Source organism: Cherax quadricarinatus, chromosome 9, assembly GCF_038502225.1.
Source record: "Cherax quadricarinatus isolate ZL_2023a chromosome 9, ASM3850222v1, whole genome shotgun sequence".
Classification (NCBI taxonomy): Eukaryota; Metazoa; Arthropoda; class Malacostraca; order Decapoda; family Parastacidae; genus Cherax; species Cherax quadricarinatus.
The window spans coordinates 53,613,886-53,640,368 of record NC_091300.1 but is presented as its reverse complement, the minus strand read 5'-3'; the positions used below and the strand labels follow the sequence as shown (position 1 = coordinate 53,640,368).

General features: G+C 41.7%; 1 protein-coding gene across 4 annotated transcripts in view; it reads left to right on the top strand.

The window, feature by feature from the left end:
• The window catches only part of tefu (Serine/threonine-protein kinase tefu), an 844,515-nt gene that overhangs the window by 195,469 nt on the left and 622,563 nt on the right, over positions 1–26,483 (top strand). For 3 of the 4 annotated variants that reach the window (XM_070083425.1, XM_070083427.1, XM_070083428.1), the window contains exon 17: positions 25,905–25,999. In XM_070083425.1, coding sequence (XP_069939526.1) covers positions 25,905–25,999 — 95 coding nt within the window. The remainder of the gene's footprint in view (positions 1–25,904; positions 26,000–26,483) is intronic. The other variant, XM_070083426.1, reaches the window with a different exon arrangement.

Below are 26,483 nucleotides of genomic sequence, written 5' to 3'. Positions count from 1 at the left end.
GGGGGAGAGTTTAATTGGTTTAGATTTTCCCACATCTACATCATGGTAACCTAACGTACATTTTTTTGGCACATCCGAAAAAATATTAGGATATGACTGTAGAAGCTCAGTTAAATTGGTTGCTTGTATTTCAGATAATCCATCCATTAACGGGCTAGGTTCCTTGAGGAGGACAGAATTTGAAAGTTTAGTATTAATTTCAGAGATAGAGTGCAAAGAGTCAGAGTCGTCCTCAGAGGTAGAGGACAGAGTCATTACTGGGACTTTATCTGGTGTATGAAAGGCCTTGATTTGATTAATGTGGTAAGTTTTTGTTTTTGAGGTCTTATCAATGGGAGCTACCACATAATTTAAATCAGATAATCTACTTACAATCTGCATAGGTCCCGTAAATCTAGCTTTCAAGGTGTGGCCAGGTATAGGTTCCTGCACCAACACCTTGTCTCCTTAATGGAAGGAGCGGAATTGTGCACTTCTGTCATACCTCTGTTTCATCTTACTTTGAGCTGTCTTTAGGTTAGCCGTGGCTAACTCACGTGCCACCTGCAACCTTGAAGACGGGTTGTAGAGTGCTGAGCTTACGTCTTCTCCCATCCATCCTTCTTTGAGCACCCGAAGAGGACCTCGTACATTGTGCCCAAAGATCAGCTCAAACGGACTATACCCAGTAGACTCTTGCACCGTCTCTCGTACTGAGAACAGCAACAACGGTAGAGATTCATCCCAATCTGTCGGAAAGTGCATGCAAAAACTTCTCATCATTGTTTTTAATGTTTGGTGGAATCTTTCCAAGGCGCCTTGGGACTGAGGGTGATAGGCAGTGGATAAGTTGTGAATTATCCCTAACCTAGTTAATACTTCCCTAAATGCTTTGGCAGTGAAGTTAGTACCTTGATCACTTTGTATAGTTTTAGGAATGCCAAAACAAGAAATGAATTTTGTTAAAGCTTTGAGAATAGCTTTAGTATTGATACTACGCATAGGGATTGCTTCAGGATATCTGGTTACTTTATCCATAATTGTAAATAAATACTGGTTTCCAGACTTTGACTTAGGTAGTGGACCTACACAATCTATAATTAAATCTGCAAAAGGTTCTCCATCAGCAGGTATGGGTTGGAGAGGTGCAGGTTTAATGGAATGTCCAGGTTTTCCAACTTGCTGACATTCTCGGCAACACCTAATATGATTCTTCACATCTTTCTTTAATTTTGGCCAATAAAATTCTTTTGTGATTCTATACAAGGTTTTTGTAATTCCTAAGTGACCTCCTAATGACGTATTATGAGCTATATTTAATATCTGAGGTCTATACTTGGTTGGAACCACTAACCTGTCGTATAATTGCCGGCCCTCTATCTCCTTACCAGTCTCAGTGCAGACCAAATAATCATTTTTAACTTCATACTTGACTGGATGACCCAAAGAGGATTTACCCATGGCTGCCTCAAAAGCGAATTTTAAAGAAGGGTCCTTTCGTTGTTCCTCCCGGAAGGACAGTCCCTCGGGCATGGAAACAGAGACATCTGGCAATCCTGCAACCTGGGAATAGGAAGGCTTGATCGGGGTCTGTTCACTTGATTTACGAGACTCCGGCCGGTGTGTCTCATAAAACAACGTGGCTATTCCGAGATCGGAGTCGTCCAAGGATAGGTCAACATTCTCCCCAGACAACCCTTGGGATGTTGCCCGAGTTATGGCCAACACTGGAGAAGCATTAATCATTATAGGTTCAGGACACGAAGTAACAGTAGTAATGTTATTACCCAGTAATAACATGGCATTTTTCATGGGAAATCCTTTTGAGATACCTACAGTCAAGTACCCAGTGTAATATTTGCACTGTACATAAATTTTATGCAAAGGAACAGAATATATAGCTCCTCCATAGGCTTCCAATAAAACTGAGGAATTCAAGGAAGTATTCTCTGAAAGGGGTAATATTCCTTCTCTGACAAGTGAGCAATATGCTCCAGTATCTCTAAAGGTATTTACTTTAGTTGGTTCTGAGTTTTCCTGAAGGGAAATAAGACTTTCGCAATAATAAGGGGCCATACCTTTTTCTACTTCTCTAGGGGACATGTTACTAGGGATATTAGAGATTTTCCCGATGGGTTGAGGTTTTTGGGGGCAGTTGGAACTGATGTGACCTACTTTATTACACCTGAAGCAGACGACAGGCTTGCCCTTTAGTCCCTGATGACGTTGCAAGTGGTGTCGTTCTGGCTGGTGCCTCTCTGGATATTGTTGTCGAGATGCTCCATAAGTAGTTTGCCTCTCCGCAGGGGGACCATATGTTGAGAAGCGTGGCTCCCCAGGTGACTTAGTTGGATGTCGTAGACGCTCTCCCTCCGGCTGGCACTTCATTCTCCAATGTTGTCGATCTCTGCTCATGCCAGACTGTTGAAAAGAGAGACGGGACCGCTCGGACAAGGAGCGGTTCGTTTCGAATGTATCAGCCCACCTGGCTGCCTCCAATGCAGTGGTTAAGTCACGATCCTGCAGAAAGACACGAACCTCGGGTCCCACAGACTCCAGCAGGTTATCAATCAGAATAAGCTGCACCAGCTCCTCAAAGTTAGAGACACCACTCGCTTTATACCAGCTGGTAAAAGCTTTGGTTTGCTGTCTCACAAAGTCCACCAGGGATTGACCAAGCTGCCGCCTGTTCAATTTGAAGGTCTTACGATATTTAGCTGGGATACATGTATATGCTCCCAACACGGTGGTCTTCACTATTTGATAATCAGAGAATTCAGCGTCAGTTAATACCGACGTAAATTCCTGTGCCTTACCCAATAATGCTGTATGAACCAACGCTGCCCAGTGCTGTTCCGGCCACCTCAAGGCTCGAGCCTGATTTTCGAAGCTTTCGAAAAATTGCTCTGGTTCGGCCTCATTGAAGCGGGGAACAAGCTGTACTGCTTTTTGTAAACTGAAATCGTTTACAGAATGCGAAAACTGCCTCCTTTCTCTTTCCCTATCAAATTCTTCCCTTGCGAATGCTCTCTGTTCCCTAGTTTGCTCCAGCGTGATTTTTGCCAGCTCAAGTGCCAAGGACGCTGATTCACCTCGAGACAACCCAGCTGCACTATACTGATCATCTTGCTCCGTAGGTGTATCATCTTCCTCATGCGAGAACATGAGAGTTTTTTCCCTAGCTCCCGTAGAGGGAGGAGTTTGATGTGCCATCTCTTCTTCAATAAGTATGTCAGCAATAAGTGAATGCAGTTGCGCAGCTGTAAGAGTGCGTTTATAGGGAATGCCAATGGAACGAGCAATTTGCCAACAACGCTGTAGGGACAATTTAGGTAGGTTATGCAAAGTATATGCCGACACCAGGCGTCTGACTCGTCTAGGTGGCATAAGTTATTCGCTATGCACAGTACGAATACCCCAACGTAACACGTTAATTTGCAGAACACGCTTAGCTATGCACAGTACGATTGCAGAATACGCATACAAGCAAAGCCGACTGCACACAAGATTGACCGTAGCGAAGCGAGCACACTGAACAAGCTAGTAGCGAGCTGTTGAATGATCACACAATAGCAAGGCTGATCATAAGCAACTGACACGCAAAATTTGTAAAGCGAAGCGAAACAGCAAGCTACACAATGTTCCTGCTACAAGCTTCACCCTAAGCTCAACCGTTTCTCTAAGTCCAGCTCCAGCTCTCGGACAGGCTACCCATATTACAACCTAGGATTTCAAAGGCCTGTTATCCCAGGTGTAATGGGAGCAAAAGAAACACAGCAGAAAAAGTTTAGACTTATATTATCCTTCACCAATTTAGAACAGCAATATGTACACTATGTACAGTAATAAGTATAGTGCACGTCACGGTAAGCAAGGCAGAAATAGAAGCCACAAGATAGCAGACCGTGCTCAACCAGCTCTAGAATGGGAATGACAAGGGCAGACAGGAGAGCGGTATCCACATAACCTCTGCGATTGTCAATCCCACCTTCTTATTGGCTAGAACCTGGTCACTAGTTGAACGATGGGGCCCCATCACCAACTCTTAGCAACCTGGTTCGCTGGTTGGGGGAGATAGCCTGTAAATGAGGGTGTGTCCATGCGCCGAACAAAGGTTACGTACTCTTTGCATGCCACAGTCCTGTTTGGCATTTTCTTCCAAAACAGGCCTGTTTCATCACAATTAACCCTCTGACTGTTTTGGTCGTATATATACGTCTTACGCGCCACTGTTTCTGACGTATTTATACACATAAATTCTAGCAGCTTCAAATCAAGCAGGAGAAAGCTGGTAGGCCCACATGTGAGAGAATGAGTCTCCATGGTCAGTGTGCACCATATAAAAAAAATCGGGGAGTCAGTGGTGCATTGTGGGAATGCCATTTCAGACGTCCTTGTTCTGCCTGCCTAGCAGTAAGAAATATGTGACTCCCCAGCAAATCTGGGACTCTCCTCCCAAGTGATGCTCTAACACAAATGGAAGTGTCAGTGAAGATCAGTTTCATGGTTTTACGGAGTTTGAGACCAAAAGCAATGCCTTGGATTCCAGAAGAATGAAGGAGGAGGAAGAGAAAGACAAAGAGGAGAAGGAGGAAGAGGAGATGGAGGAGGAGGAGGAGGAGAAGGAAAAGGGGGAGAAGGAGGAGGAGGAAGAGGAGTCTATTGTACACAATCTAAAACAACAATACTATACAAAATCACAGGGTTGCTCATTATACCAGGTAGTTTCATGATGGACTGGTGACTCTCGACCTGTGTCTACGCACCAAAAATTCATGCTACGTCAGTTATGAATGGTTATATAATGTGTTTAGCGGTTATTGTGCCATTAATTGACAGGTACACAAGATTACAGGATAACATAGGTAGTGGGGTTAAAGGATATTAGAAGTTGAAATTTGGATCATAGAAATATTATTGGAATGGTATAGAAGATTCCCAAGTAAGGCATATTAACCGACACTGAGAAGGATAGTAGATAATATTTAGGAAGAGAAACGTCTGAGTATCCTGGGAACATTCGAGCACCTCAGAGGAGGATATTGAGGATAATGAATCTTAACTAGTCATAAGTTGGCCTGTGATACTCCAATACTGAAACTATGTATAGTGGTAAAACAAAAGCATTCACATTGCTAAACTCACAAACTAGTATTTAGTCACTTAGCCATAATACCAACTTACCTCATAATTTTGTAATATTTTAAACTTAAGATTTAATTTAAGTCTGCCCGAAATGCCTAGCCATGCTAGGTGTTCTAGTGGTACACTCTGTAATTATTATTTTACTACATGTAAACCACACAGTAACCAAATTCTGTAAACTCAGCATTGTAATCCTTATAGAGAATAAACTTTGAATTTGAATTTGAATAAATGGACGAAGAGCACATTCTATCCCTTTCTTTTCTTAATTCAAAAGATTACACATTGATGGTGTGTTGCTGCCTCTCATTGATGGTGTGTTGCTGCCTCTCATTGATGGTGTGTTGCTGCCTCTCATTGATGGTGTGTTGCTGCCTCTCATTGATGGTGTGTTACCTCCTCTCACGGAAGATGTGTTGCCGCCTCTCATTGATGGTGTGTTGCTGCCTCTCATTGAGGGTGTGTTGCTGCCTCTCATTGATGGTGTGTTACCACCTCTCACGGAGGATGTGTTGCCGCCTCTCACTGAGGATGTGTTGCTGCCTCTCACGGAGGATGTGTTGCCGCCTCTCACTGAGGATGTGTTGCTGCCTCTCACTGAAGGTGTGTTGCTGCCTCTCACTGAGGATATGTTGCTGCCTCTCACTGAGGATATGTTGCTGCCTCTCACAGAGGATGTGTTGCTGCCTCTCACTGAGGATATGTTGCTGCCTCTCACAGAGGATGTTTTGCTGCCTCTCACTGAGGATGTGTTGCTGCCTCTCACTGAGGATATGTTGCTGCCTCTCACAGAGGATGTTTTGCTGTCTCTCACTGAGGATGTGTTGCTGCCTCTCACTGAAGGTGTGTTGCTGCCTCTCACTGAGGATATGTTGCTGCCTCTCACAGAGGATGTGTTGCTGCCTCTCACTGAGGATATGTTGCTGCCTCTCACAGAGGATGTTTTGCTGCCTCTCACTGAGGATGTGTTGCTGCCTCTCACTGAAGGTGTGTTGCTGCCTCTCACTGAGGATATGTTGCTGCCTCTCACAGAGGATGTGTTGCTGCCTCTCACTGAGGATATGTTGCTGCCTCTCACAGAGGATGTTTTGCTGCCTCTCACTGAGGATGTGTTGCTGCCTCTCACTGAAGGTGTGTTGCTCCCTCTCACTGAGGATGTGTTGCTGCCTCTCACTGAAGGTGTGTTGCTGCCTCTCACTGAGGATATGTTGCTGCCTCTCACAGAGGATGTGTTGCTGCCTCTCACTGAGGATATGTTGCTGCCTCTCACAGAGGATGTTTTGCTGCCTCTCACTGAGGATGTGTTGCTGCCTCTCACTGAAGGTGTGTTGCTGCCTCTCACTGAGGATATGTTGCTGCCTCTCACAGAGGATGTGTTGCTGCCTCTCACTGAGGATATGTTGCTGCCTCTCACAGAGGATGTTTTGCTGCCTCTCACTGAGGATGTGTTGCTGCCTCTCACTGAGGATGTGTTGCTGCCTCTCACTGAGGATGTGTTGCTGCCTCTCACTGAGGATGTGTTGCTGCTCTCACTGAGGATGTGTTGCTGCCTCTCATGGAGGATGTGTTGCTGGCTCTCACTGAGGATGTGTTGCTGCCTTTCACTGAGGATGTGTTGCTGCCTCTCACTGAGGATGTGTTGCTGCCTCTCACTGAGGATGTGTTGCTGCCTCTCACTGAGGATGTGTTGCTGCCTCTCACTGAGAATGTGTTGCTGCCTCTCATGGAGGATGTGTTGCTGCCTCTCACTGAGGATATGTTGCTGCCTCTCACTGAGAGTGTGTTGCTGCCTCTCACTGAGGATGTGTTGCTGCCTCTCACTGAGAATGTGCTGCTGCCTCTCACTGAGGATGTGTTGCTGCCTCTCACTGAGGATGTGTTGCTGCCTCTCAAAGAGGATGTGTTGCCGCCTCTCACTGAGGATGTGTTGCTGCTCTTGCTGAGGATGTGTTGCTGCCTCTCACTGAGGATGTGTTGCTGCCTCTCACTGTGGATGTGTTGCTGGCTCTCACTGAGGATGTGTTGCTGCCTCTCACTGAGAATGTGTTGCTGCTCTCACTGAGGATGTGTTGCTGCCTCTCATGGAGGATGTGTTGCTGGCTCTCACTGAGGATGTGTTGCTGCCTTTCACTGAGGATGTGTTGCTGCTTCTCACTGAGGATGTGTTGCTGCCTCTCACTGAGGATGTGTTGCTGCCTCTCACTGAGGATGTGTTGCTGCCTCTCACTGAGGATGTGTTGCTGCCTCTCACTGAGGATGTGTTGCTGCCTCTCACTGAGGATGTGTTGCTGCCTCTCACTGAGGATGTGTCGCTGCCTCTCACTGAGGATGTGTTGCTGCCTCTCACTGAGGATGTGTTGCTGCCTCTCACTGAGGATGTGTTGCTGCCTCTCACTGAGGATGTGTCGCTGCCTCTCACTGAGGATGTGTTGCTGCCTCTCACTGAGGATGTGTTGCTGCCTCTCACTGAGGATGTGTCGCTGCCTCTCACTGAGGATGTGTCGCTGCCTCTCACTGAGGATGTGTTGCTGCCTCTCACTGAGGATGTGTTGCTGCCTCTCACTGAGGATGTGTCGCTGCCTCTCACTGAGGATGTGTCGCTGCCTCTCACTGAGGATGTCGCTGCCTCTCACTGAGGATGTGTCGCTGCCTCTCACTGAGGATGTGCTGCTACGTCAATTATATGCTGACACGTAAAAAACTCATTATATTAACCATTTATTTACAGTTTTAGTCTCACAAGCCGTCTTATTAATTTATAGGAAAAGTCTACAAATATAGTGACCTTCATTACAGTCACATCAATACTTCTCTAAGATTATTAAGTAATCTCTCGTTTCATGTATCGATTATTTTATAAGATATTCAATTTATCGATATTTCATATTTTCCTCACTTTTATGAATGATTTTCTAGCATTTTCAAAATATTTCTAATTTACCATTAACAATTGAATATTTTGGCTAAGAATACATTGTTTTAAATTAACAGTGACTGACTTGTCTTGCCCGGGTGTTTGTCTGCATTATTTTCATTATTCTCGATTTCAATTTCCATAACGTGAAGAGATTCTCTTATCTATATTGCCCATCCTTCCCCTCCTCCTCCTCCTCCTCCTCTCTTCCTTACTCTGTCTTTTCTCCTCCTCCTCCTCCTATCTTCCTTACTCTGTCTCTTCTCCTCCTCCTCCTATTTTCCTTACTCTGTCTCTTCCCCTCCTCCTCCTCTCTTCCTTAATCTGTCTCTTCTCCTCCTCCTCTCTTCCTTACTCTGCCTCTTCTCCTCCTCTTCTCTTCCTTACTCTGTCTCTTCTCCTCCTCTTCTCTTCCTTACTCTGTCTCTTCTCCTTCTCTCTTCCTTACTCTGTCTCTCCTCCTCCTCTATTTCTTACTCTGTCTCTCCTCCTTCTCCTCTCTTCCTTACTCTTCCTCTTCTCCTCCTCTTCTCTTCCTTACTTTCTCTCTTCTCCTCCTCCTCTCTTCCTTAGTCTGTCTCTTCTCCTCCTCTCTTCCTTACTCTGTCTCTTCTCCTCCTCCTCTCTTACTTACTCTGTCTCTTCTCCTCCTCCTCCTCCTCCTCCTCCTCTCTTCTTTACTTTATCTCTTCTCCTCCTCCTCTCTTCCTTACTTTGTCTCTTCTCCTCCTCCTCTCTTCCTTTATCTCTTCTCCTCCTCCTCCTCCTCTTTTCCTTACTCTGTCTCTTCTCCTCCTCCTCTCTTCCTTACTTTGTCTTTTCTCCCTCGTCCTCTCTTCCTTACTTTATCTCTTCTCCTCCTCCTCCTCCTCCTCTCTTCCTTACTTTATCTCTTCTCCTCCTCCTCCTCTTCTCTTCCTTACTCTGTCTCTTCTCCTCCTCCTCTCTTCCTTACTTTGGCTCTTCTCCTCCTCCTCTCTTCCTTACTCTTTTTTTTTTATCATATATGTATCATGTGCCATTGTACCATATGGTACTATATGGTACTGTTGTATTCAACACAATAACCACACTAATATTTTCATCATTTTGTTTACAATAAACTTGTAAATAAGTTTTGTAAGCAATATAATGATAAACAAATTAGTGCAGTTATTGTGTTGAATACAATGAGTGTACACTTATACAATATACATTATATTGGTCTCACAGGCCACAAATGTTATTAGAAAAAGAAAAAAATTAGAAAAGAAAAGAAAAAAGTATAAAAAACGTAAAATAAAAAAATGGGATTTTGCGGAAGTCACTGATGTTGCCGCCACCCGGCCATTTTGGGTTAACTTCCCGCGGCTGTATCTCGGTAAGTACTGATCAGAAATTTATTTTTTTGTCTTATTACCTTCACAAAAATATACTCTTTTATTTTGTAAGAAGAAATTATTTTTTTTTTTTTTTCAAAATTTCTTGGACACTTGAGCACCACTTAAGATTTTGGCCTTGAACTCTGAAGGGGTTAATCCATTCCTGAGAGCCATCGAATGTCGAAAATATCGAAAGTCGAATTAATTTTCCCCGTAAAAAATAATGGAAATCAAATTAATCTGTGCAAGACACCCGAAAGTATGAAAAAAAAATTTACCACATGAAATATTAAGTTTAATGCAGTAGAATAATTACAATAACAACAATAACAATAGATTAATAACAGTAGAATAATTGACACTTACCTTTAATGAAGATCTGGTGATGATTGATGGGATGGGAGGAGGGGAGAGTGTGGATGGTATTAGTGTTTAGAAGGGAAATCCCCTTTCATTAGGACTTGAACTGGCAGCCTCATTATGCCTTACCACACTGTGTATGCCACTACGATTCTTAAATCTTTGAAACCAACCTTTGCTGGCATTAAATTCACTCACATCACTAGTTGCAGTCAATTTCTTTACCAAATCATCATGCACTCCGACACATGCACTCCACTTTCGTACTTTGCAATTATCTCTTTCTTCATTTCTTTACTCATTAGCACCTTTTTTCTCGAAGGATTGGCACTAAAAGCTTTCTTGGGGCCCATGGTTACTTATTTTGCAGAAACAAGCACCAAAAAGAGTGATAATATGGATAATATGGAATGTACCGAATGTATCCTTAGAAGCGCGCACACTGGCTGGCTTGTAAACACTGGCACACACGGTGCAGTTCAGGCCACATGCGGACATGTCTCGTACGAATCGTATCGAATGTCGGGTTTTCCATCGAATGTCGAGGCAAAATTTTTGCGTTAAAATGCATCGAATGTCGGATTTATCGAATGTCGATGCCATCGAATGTCGGGGGTCCACTGTATTATAGGACAATAGTAATAAACAGTTTTTTGTATTGTTTGTTTTTGTAAACAAGTTTTGTAAGCAATATATTGATAATTATGTTTGTGTGCTTATTGTGTTGTATACAACGAGTGTATATATGTACATTGCACCTTACTTTGGTCTCACAGGCCACATAAGTTATGTGAAAAAATAAAATAGTGAAAAAAACAACAAACCTTTAAATACAAGTAAACCAAAGTTTACCGGGTGAACGGTCACCGCTGTTGCCATATGCGGCTCATTTTCTGCATACTTCATGCCTCTATATCTCGGTAAGTACTGATGGCAAAAAAATTTGTTTTGGACTAAAACAACCAGAAAAATAATCTTAACATTTTCATTGGAAAAAATAATTTTTTTTTTTCGAATAATTTGCAACATAGAATGACAGTTTCAGAAAGGGGCCTGCGACAGTCAGAGGGTTTAACACTTCTTTGGGTTTTAAGTTTTCAGTCTCTAAGTACTCCTTAACCCGTAAACGGTCCAAATGTATATATACGTTTTTTCAACATTTGAAAGTACAGTGGACCCTCGACCAACGATATTAATCCGTTCCTGAGAGCTCATCGTTAATCGAAATTATCGTTAGTCGAGTTAATTTTCCCCATAAGAAATAATGGAAATCAAATTAATCCATGCAAGACACCCAAAAGTATTGAAAAAAAATTTTTTTACCACATTAAATATTAATTTTAATACACACAAACTGAAGAAGACATGTACAATTACATGACACTTACCTTTATTGAAGATCTGGTGATGATTGATGGGATGGGAGGAGGGGAGACTGTGGATGGTGTTAGTGTTTAGAAGGGGAATCCCCTTTCATTAGGACTTAAGGTGTCAAGTCCTTTCCAGGGTTACTTCCCTTCTTCTTTTAATGCCACTAGGACCAGCTTGAGAGTCACTGGACCTCTGTCACACAACATATCTGTCCATAGAGGCCTGTACCTCCCGTTCCTTTATGACATTCCTAAAGTGTTTCACAACATTGTCAGTGTCACAATTAAACACTTGTTCAGATTTCAATTCTTCACTGTCTATGTACTCCTTAAATTCCTGCACATATTTTTCAGCTGCTTTTTAGTCCAAACTGGCAGCCTCACCATGCCTTATCACACTATGTATGCCACTACAATTCTTAAATCTCTCAAACCAACCTTTGCTGGCCTTAAATTCACTCACATCACCACTAGTTGCTGGCATTTTTCTTATTAAATCGTCATGCAACTTACTAGCCTTTTCACATATGATCGCTTGAGAGATGCTATCTTCTCCAAACTGTTTTTCGTTTATCCACACCAATAACAGTCTCTCAACATCTTCTATCACTTGCGATCTCAGTTTCGAAAACATAGTTGCACCTTTGGCAAGAACAGCTTCCTTGATTGCCGTTTTCTTGGCCACAATAGTAGCGATGGTTGATTGGGGTTTGTGTACAACCTCGCCAGCTCGGAGACACGCACTCCACTTTCATACTTAGCAATGATCTCTTTCTTCATATCCATAGTAATTCTCACCCTTTTTGCTGTAGGGTTTGCACTAGAAGCTTTCTTGGGGCCCATGGTGACTTACTTTGCAGGTGCAATCACTAAAAAGGCTGTGATAATATGAAATGTTCCGATTGTATGCTTGGAAGCGACCGCGGTGGCTGGCTGGCTTGTAAACACTGGCCAGAAGTGGACGCGTCTCAGACAGAACGAATCGTGTTGGTCGAGTTTTTTAGTACTAGTTGAGGCAAAATTTTTGCGTTAAAATGTATCGCTACTTAGATTTAACGTTAGACGATGCCATCGTTGGTCGAGGGTCCACTGTATGTAAAAAAAGTAGATTTTTTTTTTTTACATTTGAAAATGTGTAAAAAACTTTGATCTACTTTTTTTTTTTTTGTTACATTTGAAAATATGTAAAAAAAAAATGAAGATCTACTTTTGTAGCACTAGACATGTGAACGTAGATCTGCTTGGACAGTTTACGGGTTAAAGTCCAGCACATATTTTTCAGCCGCTTTTTTGTCTGAACTGACAGCCTCACCATGCCTTATCACACTGTGTATGCCACTATGATTCTTAACCCTTCAAGGTCAAAGGCCAAAATCAGAAGGGGTGCCCCAGTGTCCAAGAGATCTTGAAAAAAAAAAATAATTTTTTCGTACAGAATTAAAGAGTATATTTTTGTGAAGGTAATAAAGCAAAACAAAATTTTCTGATCAGTACTTACCGAGATACAGTGCCGAAAAGTTGACACAAAATGACCGGGTGGCGGCAACATGGACGATTTCCACATATGCGCATTACTTTATTTTACGTTTTTTATAGTTTTTTCTTTTCTTTTCTAATTTTTTCTTTTCCTACTAACATTTGGGGTCTGAGACACCAATACTGTATCTAATGTATATATATAAACTCACTGTATTGAACACAATAACCACACTAAAGTTATTATCATATTATTGTTTACCACTTTTGTTTATTACAATAAACATGCACAAATATTGTATAATACTAATGTTCTATCATTTTTTATTATTATCACACTGGCCGCTTCCCACCAAGGCAGGGTGGCTTGAAAAAGAAAAACTTTCACCATCATTCGCTCCATCACTGTCTTGCCAGAAGGGTGCTTTACACGACAGTTTTTAACCCTTTGAGGGTCGACAGGCCCTCTCCGAAACTCGTTCTCAGGGTCGGCCAAATTTCAAAAAAAAAAAATTATTTTTTCTTATGAAAAAATAGAGTTTTTTTTTCTAAACATTATAGGATAAACAAAAAAAATTTACCATCAATACTTACGGAGATATGGATGCATGAAGTTTGCAGAAAATGAGCCGCGTATGGCAACAGCGGCGACTGCCGCTCACCCGGTAAACTTTGATTTACTTGTATTTGAAGGTTTTTTGTTTTTTTCACTATTTTATTTTTTCACATAACTTATGTGGCCTATGAGACCAAAGTAAGGTGCAATGTACATATATACACTCGTTGTATACAACACAATAAGCACACAAACATAATTATCAATATATTGTTTACAAAACTTGTTTACAAAAACAAACAATACAAAACATTGTTTATTATTATTGTTCTATAATATATATACCAATATACAGTCACTGAACATATTCCTATTAGTTCTGCAGCTTGTGGAACTCTGAAACATGGTGTCATACACAATGGTGTTTTATCTTTCTCCCTCATTCTATCTCTTTCAATCTGTCTCTCTCTTTCTATCTGTCTGTCTATCTCTGTCTCACAGGTACACATAAATACAAGTATACATAGTATAAATTACCTAGGATAACCCAAGAAATCCAGACAAAGTGCTATACTCTGCTTGAAGATGTGAGTAAAAGTGATGACACAGTCTTGTGGCTCTCTGAGACAGAGAGCTAGACGGATAGACAGATAGACAGGGAGCTTGACAGACAGACAAATAGACAGACAGAAATGTTAGTGTACCAGTACCAGTGTACTAGTGTTCCACCCTCCTCCTCCTCTTCTTCCTCTTCCTCCTCTTCCCCCTACTCTTCCTCCTCTTCCCCCTACTCTTCCTCATACTCTTCCTCTTCCTCCTCTTCCTCTTCCTCCTACTCTTCCTCTTCCTCCTCCTCCTCTTCCTCCTCCTCCTCTTCTTCCTCTTCCTCCTACTCTTCCTCCTCCTCCTCTTCTTCCTCTTCCTCCTCTTCCCCCTAATCTTCCTCCTACTATTCCTCTTCCTCCTCCTCTTCCTCTTATTCCTCTTCCTCCTACTCTTCCTCTTCCTCCTCCTCCTCCTCCTCTTCTTCCTCTTCCCCCTACTCTTCCTCCTTCTCCTCCTTCTCCTCGTCCATAGTGTAAATTACAAGGAGTCGGCAGCTGTCAAAGTGACATATTGGCTCATTACTCTTTCTCCCTCCGGCCTGTCAAAACAATGGGGTCAGATGCTGCTTCCCCTCCTCCATTCTATCTAATTATCTTTCTCCCTCATTCTATCTGTATGTCTATCTCTGTCTCACAGGTACACATAAATACAAGTATACATAGTATAAATTACCTAGGATAACCCAAGAAACCCAGACAAAGTGCTATACTCTGCTTGAAGATGTGAGTAAAAGTGATGACGCAGTCTTGTGGCTCTCTGAGACAGAGAGCTAGATGGATAGACAGGGAGCTTGACAGACAGGCAAATAGACAGACAGAAATGTTAGTATACCAGCAAAAACAAAGGGAGGGCGATGTTCATCTCATCTTTTGGCATCAGCTCTACCCTCATTTACCCTCATCAAACGTCAGCACTTATCAGATGTTATCTCCCCTTATCTTGTTACTGTCATGGGTGAACATTTATTATTACATATTATTATTATTACCTATTATTATTATTATTATGTATTATTATTATTATGTATTATTATTATTATGTATTATTATTATTATGTATTATTATTATGTATTATTGTTATCATTACGTATTCTTCTTCTTCCTCCTCCTCCTCCTCCTCCTCCTCTTCCTCCTCCTCCTCTTCTTCCTCCTCCTCCTCCTCTTCTTCTTCCTCCTCCTCCTCCTCCTCCTCCTCCTCCTCCTCCTCTTCCTCCTCCTCCTCTTCTTCCTCCTCCTCCTCCTCTTCTTCCTCCTCCTCCTCCTCTTCTTCTTCCTCCTCCTCCTCCTCCTCCTCCTCCTCCTCCTCCTCCTCCTCCTCCTCCTCCTCCTCCTCCTCCTCTGCCTCCTCCTCCTCTTCCTCCTCCTCCTCTTCCTCCTCCTCCTCCTTCTCCTCCTCCTGTACTTCCTCCTCCTCCTCCTCTGCCTCCTCCTCCTCTGCCTCCTCCTCCTCCTCCATTCTTGGAACAAGTTTGAAGAGCTTGTAGTTCATAATCACTATCATTATCATCACCAATGCTCACATCTGAGTCTGGGATTTTGTAAAATAGGAGTTTCCTCTTTGATTCTGGTACAACTGAACGACGGCCCAGCACCAGAGGTGGAAGGCTGTGGGTTGTCTGGGTTTTCCTCACTATTACCCATATTATGGTCATTAGTTTCGGTCAAAACCTCACCAGAACCTTGAAACTCATCTTCACTGTCACTTCCATCTGTATTAGAACTGTCACTGGGGAACAAAAGTGTCCCAATTCGCCGAGGAGTGAGGAACTTCTTACCGCACGGCACGGTGGAAATTGTGTACTATGATGGCATTCCCACAATGCACCACTGGGTCCCAGATTTTTTTCCTACTGCGCACACCCACCACACAGACCCATTCTCTCACATCTAGGCTTATCAGCCTTTTCCTACGAGATTTGAGGCCGCTAGAATTTATGCGTACTAGTACGTCAAAAACCCCTACGCGTAAGACGTACTAGTACGACCAAAACCCTCAAAGGGTTAAACTGCAACATTAACACCCCTCCTTCAGAGTGCAGGCACTGTACTTCCCATCTTCAGGACTCAAGTCCGGCCTGCTGGTTTCCCTGAATCCCTTCATAAATGTTATTTTGCTCACATTCCAACAGCATAACAAGTATTAAAAACCATTTGTCTCCATTCACTCCTATCAAACACGCTCACGCATGTCCGCTGGAAGTCCGAGCCCCTCGCACACAAAACCTCCTTTACCCCCTCCCTCCAACCTTTCCTAGGCCTTCCTTCCACTACAGACTGATACACTCTTGAAGTCAATTTGTTTTGCTCCATTCTCTCTACATGTCTGAACCACCTCAACAACCCTTCCTCAGCCCTCTGGACAACAGTTTTGGCAATCCCGCACCTCCTCCTAACTTCCAAACTACGAATTCTCTGCATTATATTCACACCATACATTGCCCTCAGACATGACATCTCCACTGCCTCCAGCCTTCTCCTCACTGCAACATTCATCACCCATACTTCACACCCATGTAAGAGCGTTGGTAAAACTATACTCTCATACATTCCCCTCTTTGCCTCCAAGGACAAAGTTCTTTGTCTCCACAGACTCCTAAGTGCACCGCTCACCCTTTTCCCCTCATCAATTCTATGATTCACCTTAAATTTCATAGACCCATCCGCTGACACGTCCACTCCCAAATATCTGAATACATTCACCACCTCCATACTCTCTCCCTCCAATCTGATATCCAATCTTTCATCACCTAATCTTTTTGTTATCCTCATAACCTTACTCTTTCCTGTATTCACTTTTAATTCTCTTCTTTTACATACCCTACCAAATTCATCCACCAACCTCTGCAACTTCTCTTCAGAATCTCCCAAGAGCTCAGTGTCATCAGCAAAGAGCAACTGTGAAAACTCCCACTTTATGTGTGATTCTTTATCTTTTAACTCCACGCCTCTTGCCAAGACCCTCACATTTACTTCTCTTACAACCCTATCTATAAATATATTAAACAACCATGGTGACATCACACATCCTTGTCTAAGGCCTACTTTTACTGGGAAATAATCTCCCTCTTTCCTACATACTCTAACTTGAGCCTCACTATTCTTATAAAAACTCTTAACTGATTTCAGTAGCCTACCTCCTATACCATACACCTGCAACATCTGCCACATTGCCTTTTCCAAATCCATAAATGCCACAAAAACCTCTTTAGCCCTATCTAAATATTTTTTTTTATTATTATTATCACACTGGCCGATTCCCACCAAGGCAGGGTGGCCTGAAAAAGAAAAACTTTCACCATCATTCACTCCATCACTGTCTTGCCAGAAGGGTGCTTTACACTACAGTTTTTAAACTGCAACATTAACACCCCTCCTTCAGAGTGCAGGCACTGTACTTCCCATCTCCAGGACTCAAGTCCGGCCTGCCGGTTTCCCTGAACCCCTTCATAAATGTTACTGTTCACTTATATGTTCACTTATACTGTTCACTTATATGTTTCACTGTAAACACCTGGTCCACACACACCCTATCTTTCCTAAAGCCTCCTTGTTTATCTGCTATCCTATTCTCCATTTTACTCTTAATTCTTTCAATAATAACTCTACCATACACTTTACCAGGTATACTCAACAGACTTATCCCCCTATAATTTTTGCACTCTCTGTTGTCCCCTTTGCCTTTATACAAAGGAACTATGCATGCTCTCTGCCAATCCCTAGGTACCTTACCCTCTTCCATACATTTATTAAATAATAGCACCAACCACTCCAAAACTATATCCCCACCCGCTTTTAACATTTCTATCTTTACCCCATCAATCCCAGCTGCCTTATCCCCTTTCATTTTACCTACTGCCTCATGAACTTCCCCCACACTCACAACTGGCTCTTCCTCACTCCTACCAGATGTTATTTCTCCTTGCCGTATACATGAAATCACAGCTTCCCTCTCTTCATCAACATTTAACAATTCCTCGAAATATTCCCTCCATCATCTTCCCAATACCTCTAACTCTCCATTTAACCCTTTGACTGTTTACGCCGTATAAATATGTCTTACCCGCCACTGCTTCTCATGTATATATACTCAATAATTCTAGCGGCTTCAAATCAAGCGGGAGAAAGCTGGTAGGCCCACATGTGAGAGAATGGGTCTGTGTGGTCAGTGTGCACCACATAAAAAAAATCCTGCAGCACATAGTGCATAATTAGGAAAAAAAAAAATCTGATCGTTTTTTTGGATTAAAATGCCGACTTTGAGGTGTATTTTCGTATAGTATTTATCGTTGTATTTGCGTTTTCATGGTCTTAGGTGATAAAATGGAAAACATATTACAGAAATAGAGATGATTTTCATTACTTTGACGATGAAAACAACCTTGAAACTGAGCTCAAAGTAGTGGAAATGTTAGATTTTTACCAATGTTCAGGAGTAAATAAATCACACCACACGTCCAATACACGTCAGCTGGGGAGTCTAATATTCCTTCACTAGTGCACTGATATTATTTATACCATTTTTACAATAATGCAGTAGTCTGCATAACAGTAAATTTTGCATTTTTTTTGTATGAATAAAAAATCAAAATAGAAAGCAATAATAATATAAGAGGGGCCTAGAGATGTGACTAATGAACAGAGGATATGTTATTTTAGTGCCAAGAATGTCTACCTTGTTTATTCTGGACCCTATTTTGAAATTGGCATCTTTTTTAGTTTGCGTGAAATTGGCCAAATTGCCAATTTCTGACCACTATATTGGGTAGTTCAAATTGGTAAATGGGCGGTTTCTTGTACTCAGCTGATAGATAAAATGGAGTTCTAAAGAAATAGCTATGAGTTTGGTCAACTGGAACAATGGAATTGGCTGAAAACAGGGCTCAAAGTCGGCGAAATCGCCGATACGCATATGTCGCCGAGACCACTAACTTTGCGGGAGCATAATTCCGTGAGTTTTCGACCAAATTTCGAAATTTTGGTGCCATTACCATCGGGAAAAGATTTTCTATCATTTCATAAGAATTTTTTTTTTTTTTTTTTCAAAAACTTATCGACGTAGAATGACAGTTTCAGAAAGGGGCCTGCGACAGTCAAAGGGTTAATAACTCTCCTATTTTTAACCGACAAATCCATTTGTTCTCCAGGCTTTCTTAACTTGTTAATCTCTCTCCAAAACTTTTTCTTATTTTCAACAAAATTTGTTGATAACATCTCACCCACTCTCTCATTTGCTCTCTTTTTACATTGCTTCACCACTCTCTTAACCTCTCTCTTTTTCTCCATATACTCTTCCCTCCTTGCATCACTTCTACTTTGTAAAAACTTCTCATATGCTAACTTTTTCTCCCTTACTACTCTCTTTACATCATCATTCCACCAATCGCTCCTCTTCCCTCCCGCACCCACTTTCCTGTAACCACAAACTTCTGCTGAACACTCTAACACTACATTTTTAAACCTACCCCATACCTCTTCGACCCCATTGCCTATGCTCTCATTAGCCCATCTATCCTCCAATAGCTGTTTATATCTTAACCTAACTGCCTCCTCTTTTAGTTTATAAACCTTCACCTCTCTCTTCCCTGATGCTTCTATTCTCCTTGTATCCCATCTACCTTTTACTCTCAGTGTAGCTACAAATAAAAAGTGATCTGATGTATCTGTTGCCCCTCTATAAACATATACATCCTGAAGTCTACTCAACAGTCTTTTATATACCAATACATAATCCAACAAACTACTGTCATTTTGCCCTACATCATATCTTGTATACTTATTTATCCTCTTTTTCTTAAAATATTTATTACTTGTCCTATAACTAAACCCCTTTCTATACAAAGTTCAATCAAAGGGCTCCCATTATCATTTACACCTGGCACCCCAAACTTACCTACCACACCCTCTCTAAAAGTTTCTCCTACTTTAGCATTCAGGTCCCCTACCACATTTACTCTCTCACTTGGTTCAAAGGTTCCTATACATTCAATTAACATCTCCCAAAATCTCTCCCTCTCTACATTCCTCTCTTCTTCAGGTGCATACACGCTTATTATGACCCATTTTTCGCATCCAACCTTTACTTTAATCCACATAATCCTTGAATTTACACATTCATATTCTCTTTTCTCCTTCCATAACTGGTTCTTCAACATTATTGCTACCCCTTCCTTAGCTCTAACTCTCTCAGATACTCCAGATTTAATTCCATTTATTTCCCCCCACCAAAACTCCCCTACCCCCTTCAGCTTTGTTTTGCTTAGGGCCAGGACATCCAACTTCTTTTCATTCATAACATCAGCAATCATCTGTTTCTTGTCATCCGCACTACATCCACGCACATTTAAGCAACCCAGTTTTATAAAGTTTTTCTTCTTCTCTTTTTTAGTAAATGTTCTGTCATATATTCTATCATATATTTACATATTTACAATCACTGGACTTGTTTTTAGAACTGCTTGAGCTTGTGAAACTCCTTGAAACAAGGCACCATGCACAGAGGTACCTTACATTCCTTGCACATAAACCGAGTGTCTTTGCGTCTTTGTTGCCGTCATTTTGTTTGTGCACAGACAATGTATCTCTTCTGAGCAAATTTCTTCTTAGTTGCAGGAAGCTGTATTATGAAGTGATCACCTTCCCTCCTCAAACACTTGGGTATATCCTGAGGAGTTCGGGGACGGTTTTGTATAGCAGGTGTTGTTACCTGGTATTTCATTATGAGTTGTCTGACAACAGACAAACAAAATTCATCATACGATGGTCTGTTGCCAGTCTTTACTTGGTACATGTTATATGCATTGAGCATTGAAATGTCCATGAGATGGAAGAAAAGTTTCATGTACCACTTGTAACTCTAACGAACACAATCAACAAAGCCAATCTACATGTCACATTTGTCAACCAAGCGCATGTTTTGTATATAATCAATCACTGTCGCTGGTTTTCGAATATGTTCATTAGTCATTCTATGAACTTTGCCACTGTCTTGCATTTCGTTACAGTGAATGGTTGTCAACAATGTGACATCTCGCATGTTGTGCCACCGTAATGCCATGATGTCATGGGCAGTAAACACCTGCACCTCATCACTACGAGCACATGCGTTGAACCTGGACATATATTTACGATTAGAACACACTGTGCCACACACATCTGTCCTGTTCACTCACAAGAAATCACTGAGTAAAGGGCTTGTGTACTAGTTATCGGTATACAGTGGATCCCCGGTTTGCGATATTAATCCGTTCCTGAGAGCTCATCGTAAACCAAAATTATCGAAAGGCAAATCAATTTTCCCCATAAGAAACAAAGGAAATCAAATTAATCCATGCAAGACACCCAAAAGTATGAAAAAAAATTTTTTTTCACCTGAAATATTAAGTTTAATGCACACAAACTGTAGAAGACATGCACAGTTTGTAGTACTCTACTAACAGTAGAATACATGACACATACCTTTAATGAAGATCTGGTGACGATTGATGGGATGGGAGGAGGGGAGAGTGTCAAACTTATTGTTTAGAATGGGAATCCCCTTCCATTAGGACTTGAGGTAGCAAGTCCTTTTCTGGGGTTAAGTCCTTTCTTCTTTTAATGCCATTAGGACCAGCTTGAGAGTCACTGGACTTCTGTCGCACAACATATCTGTCCATAGAGGCCTCTACCTCTCGTTCGTTTATGACGTTCCTAAAGTGGTTCACAATATTGTCATTGTACAGGTTGCCAGCAGGGCATGCAATAGCTGCGTGAGGGTGATTTTCATCAAAAAATGTTTGCACTTTAAGCCACATTGCACACATTTCCTTAATCTATACCCTCTATACCCTCCTCCGGAGCAGTTTCCTCAGGTTTGGCCTCTTGCTGTTGAAGATGATCTAGGAGCTCATCAGTGGTTAGTTTGTCATTGTCCTCCTCAACCAACTCTTCCACATCCTCCCCACTAACCTCCAACCCCAAGGACTTCCCCAATGCCACAATGGATTCCTCAACTGGCATAGGATTCCCAGGGTTAGCCTCAAACCCTTCAAAATCCCTTTTGTCTACACATTCTGGCCACAGTTTTTTCCAAGCAGAGTTCAAGGTCCTCTTAGTCACTCCCTCCCAAGCCTTACCTATAAGGTTTACACAATTGAGGATATTAAAGTGATCCTTCCAAAACTCTTTTAGAGTCAATAGAGTGTTTGTGATCACTACAAAGCACCTTTCAAACAGCTTTTGTGTAGAGTTTTTTGAAGTTTGCAGTGACCTGCTGGTCCATGGGCTGGAGGAGAGGGGTAGTATTAGGAGGCAAAAACTTGACCTTAATGAAGCTCATGTCCTCAGAAAGTCGCTCTGCCACGTCTGAAGGATGACCAGGAACATTGTCTAATACCAGGAGGCACTTAAGGTCCAATTTATTTTCCAGGAGGTAATTTTTCACAGTGGGGGCAAATGCATGGTGTAACCAGTCATAGAAAAAGTCCCTAGTGACCCATGCCTTACTGTTTGCCCTGCACATCACACACAAATTAGCCTTGAGGGCATTGTTTTTCCTGAACACTCTGGGAGTTTCAGAGTGATACACCAATAAAGGCTTCACTTTGCCATCACCACTAGCATTAGCACACATCAACAGAGTAAGCCTGTCTTTCATAGGCTTATGTCCTGGGAGTGCCTTTTCCTCCTGAGTAATGTAGGTCCTGCTTGGCATTTTCTTCCAAAACAGGCCTGTTTTGTCACAATTAAACACTTGTTCAGGTTTCAATTCTTCACTGTCTATGTACTCCTTGAATTCCTGCACATATTTTTCAGCTGCTTTTTGGTCCGAACTGGCAGCCTCACCATGCCTTATCACACTGTGTGCCACTACGATTCTTAAATCTCTCAAACCAACCTTTGCTGGCCTTAAATTCACTCACATCAGCACTAGTTGCTTTTTGCAACAATAATGCTTGTGCCTCATGTCTATAAGCATAATATAAAATCATACTGGTCCACAGATCGGCTAATTTCTACCCCGGTCTTCAGTGAAATCATCCCAGTGAATAGGTTTATCTTACTGTTACGTATGTTGGACTTCTTTGACAAAACCAGGCCTGACAGAAGTGACAGGTTATACAAGATTAGAAATATTTTTATGTATCTCAAACAAAAGTTCAGCATATACTTTTATCCATTCAAGAATCTTGTAATTGACGAGTCTTTGATTTTGTTCAAAGGTAGACTGTCATTCAAGCAGTATATCCCGAGCAAGAGGAAACGCTTTGGTATAAAACTGTTTGTACTCTGTGATTGTGACAGTGGCCTGGTGTTGGATATTGTATCTCAGGTGACGTAGTGAGAAACATGATGGCACCTTATCTTGGTAAGGGGCATACATTATATACCGATAACTGGTACACAAGCCCATTACTCAGTGATTTCTTGCGAGTGAACAAGACAGATGTGTGTGGCACAGTGTGTTCTAATCGTAAACATATGCCCAGGCTCAACGCAGGTGCTCGTGGTGATGATGTGCAGGTGTTTACTGCCAATGACATCATAGCATTATGGTGGCATGACAAATGAGATGTCACATTGTTGACAACCATTCACCGTAATGAAATGCAAGACAGTGGCAAAGTTGATCGAGTGACTAATGAACGTATTTGAAGACCAGTGACAGTGATTGATTATACACAAAACATGCGCTTGGTTGACAAGTGTGACATGCAGATTGGTTTTGTTGATTGTGTTTGTAAAAGTTACAAGTGGTACATGAAACTTTTCTTCCATCTCATGGACATTTCAATGCTCAATGCATATAATATGTACCAAATAAAGACTGGCAACAGACCACCGTATGGTGAATTTTGTTTGTCTGTTGTCAGACAACTCATAATGAAGTACCAGGTAACAACACCTGCTATACAACAAGGTCCTCGAATTCCTCAGGATATACCCAAGCGTTTGAGGAGGGAAGGTGATCATTTCATAATACAGCTTCCTTCAAATCAGAAGAAATTTGCTCAGAAGAGATGCATCATCTGTGCACAAACAAAACGATGGCAACAAAGATGCAAAGACACTCGGTTTATGTGTGAGGAATGTAAGGTGCCTCTGTGCATGGTGCCTTGTTTCAAGGAGTTCCACAAGCTCCAGCAGTTCTAAAACCATGTCCAGTGATTGTAAATATGTAAATATATGATAGAACATTAGTATTTATTTTATTTATTTAGTAATTTAAGCATAAAACAGAGGTACAAAAAATACAGGTAAGAGCAGCATGCCAAAGCCACTTATATGCATAGCATTACGGGCTGGCTTAAAATTAACTTAAGATTAACTAAGCAATGATGAAATCAGTGATAAAACATTATTGTAAACAGATGACAATAAAGCACAAATGAGTATTACAAAGACAGGTCATATGGTTGCATGCATTGCTGTTCATTCAGTAGAATGGAGTATTCTGTTATGTAGTGTATTTAAAAAAAATAATAAAGTTAGATTGGGTCCTAGGTTTAACATTTGTGTGATATAATTGTGAGTAACATATAGGATATACAATTTATAAGGTTCAGTTATTCAGTATTTATTTGGTTTTGAGTGAGTAAGTGATCTTTGAGAAGAGACTTGAATCAGAGTTAAGTGTTCTATGTATGTAATAGGTGCAATAATAAGTATGGATGTTTTGTATGGTGAGTAGGTTGAGTGTTTTGAATATTGGTGGAGTGTGCTGCCTGTAGTGAGAATTTGTTATCATTCTAACTGCAGCCTTTTGTTGGGTAATTAGTGGTCTGAGATGGTTAATTGTTGTTGAGCCCCATGCACAAATTCCATAGGTGAGATAGGGGTAAATAAGAGAGTGATAAAGGGCCAAGAGGGCTGACTGTGGAACATAGTACCGTATCTTCGATAGTATGCCTACAGTCTTGGAGATTTTCTTAGAAATTTGTTGTATATGTGTATGAAATTTGAGTCTATTATCGAGGTGGATTCCTAGGAATTTTCCCTCTGTTAGCTTTGTGATGGGTGATCCGTTTATTGTTATGTTAAGAGGTACATCTGTAGCTCTGTTACCAAACTGAATGAAGTAGGTTTTGTCAATGTTTAGTGTAAGTTTGTTAGTCCTCATCCAGGTAGATATTTTCTGTAATTCGGTGTTTACAGTATTGGTTAGCGTGACTGGGCTTGGGTAAGTGAAGACGTATGTAGTGTCATCTGCAAAAAGTGTGGGTTTGAGTAATTGCGAAACATTTGGTAGGTCATTTATGTATAGGAGAAAGAGAAGAGAAATCGTGTCATTACGATTTCTTAAGTCATGTTGACGGCAGTGAAGGGACTTGAGCTAGAGTTCGTCACGGCCACGCTAGCTGGAGATTCGTCTGTAAAAACTTGCATTTGTGGTCACAGAGGTGCCTGTGCTAACTTTCCTATGGTGTAGAAATATACCTAGTTGGATGAATCTTATTGTGGCTAGCTGGTCTAGTGGCTAACGCGACGGGCTGGAGTTTTGAGACTCTATGACCGCGGGTTCAATCCCGGCCGGGGGTATGGTTTATTTGCAATCGTGTCATTACGATTTCTTAAGTCATGTTGACGGCAGTGAAGGGACTTGAGCTAGAGTTCGTCACGGCCACGCTAGCTGGAGATTCGTCTGTAAAAACTTGCATTTGTGGTCACAGAGGTGCCTGTGCTAACTTTCCTATGGTGTAGAAATATACCTAGTTGGATGAATCTTATTGTGGCTAGCTGGTCTAGTGGCTAACGCGACGGGCTGGAGTTTTGAGACTCTATGACCGCGGGTTCAATCCCGGCCGGGGGTATGGTTTATTTGCAATCGTGTCATTACGATTTCTTAAGTCATGTTGACGGCAGTGAAGGGACTTGAGCTAGAGTTCGTCACGGCCACGCTAGCTGGAGATTCGTCTGTAAAAACTTGCATTTGTGGTCACAGAGGTGCCTGTGCTAACTTTCCTATGGTGTAGAAATATACCTAGTTGGATGAATCTTATTGTGGCTAGCTGGTCTAGTGGCTAACGCGACGGGCTGGAGTTTTGAGACTCTATGACCGCGGGTTCAATCCCGGCCGGGGGTATGGTTTATTTGCAATCGTGTCATTACGATTTCTTAAGTCAAGTTATGAGAATTGTACATTTTGCATTTTTTTTTTCTAGCAGGTGGAGAGTAGGAGCAGCCACAAGGATACACAAGTTCTGCTGAAAGTGTCAGAGTTAATTATAATTCTTCTACTGCATATTTCTGACCACAGGTAAATGTTTCATATATCTGTAGTTTGAGTTTTTATTTTTTAGTCTTAATAGTAGTGTAATTTTTTTTTTTAACAAGTCGGCTGTCTCCCACTGAGGCAGGATGACCCAAAAAAGAAAGAAAATCACCAAAAAGAAAATGCTCTCATCATCATTCAACACTTTCACCTCACACATAATCACTGTTTTTGCAGAGGTGCTCAGAACATAACAGCTTAAAAGCATATACCTATCAAAATACACAACATATCCCTCCAAACTGCTAATATCCCGAACCCCTCCTTTAGAGTGCAGGCATTGTACTTCCCATTTCCAGGACTCAATTCCAGCTATATAAAAATAACTGGTTTCCCTGAATCCCTTCACTAAATATTACCCTGCTCATACTCCAACAGATCATCAGGTCCCAAATACCATTCGTCTCCATTCACTCCTATCTAACACACTCACGCACGCTTGCTGGAAGTCCAAGTCCCTCGCCCACAA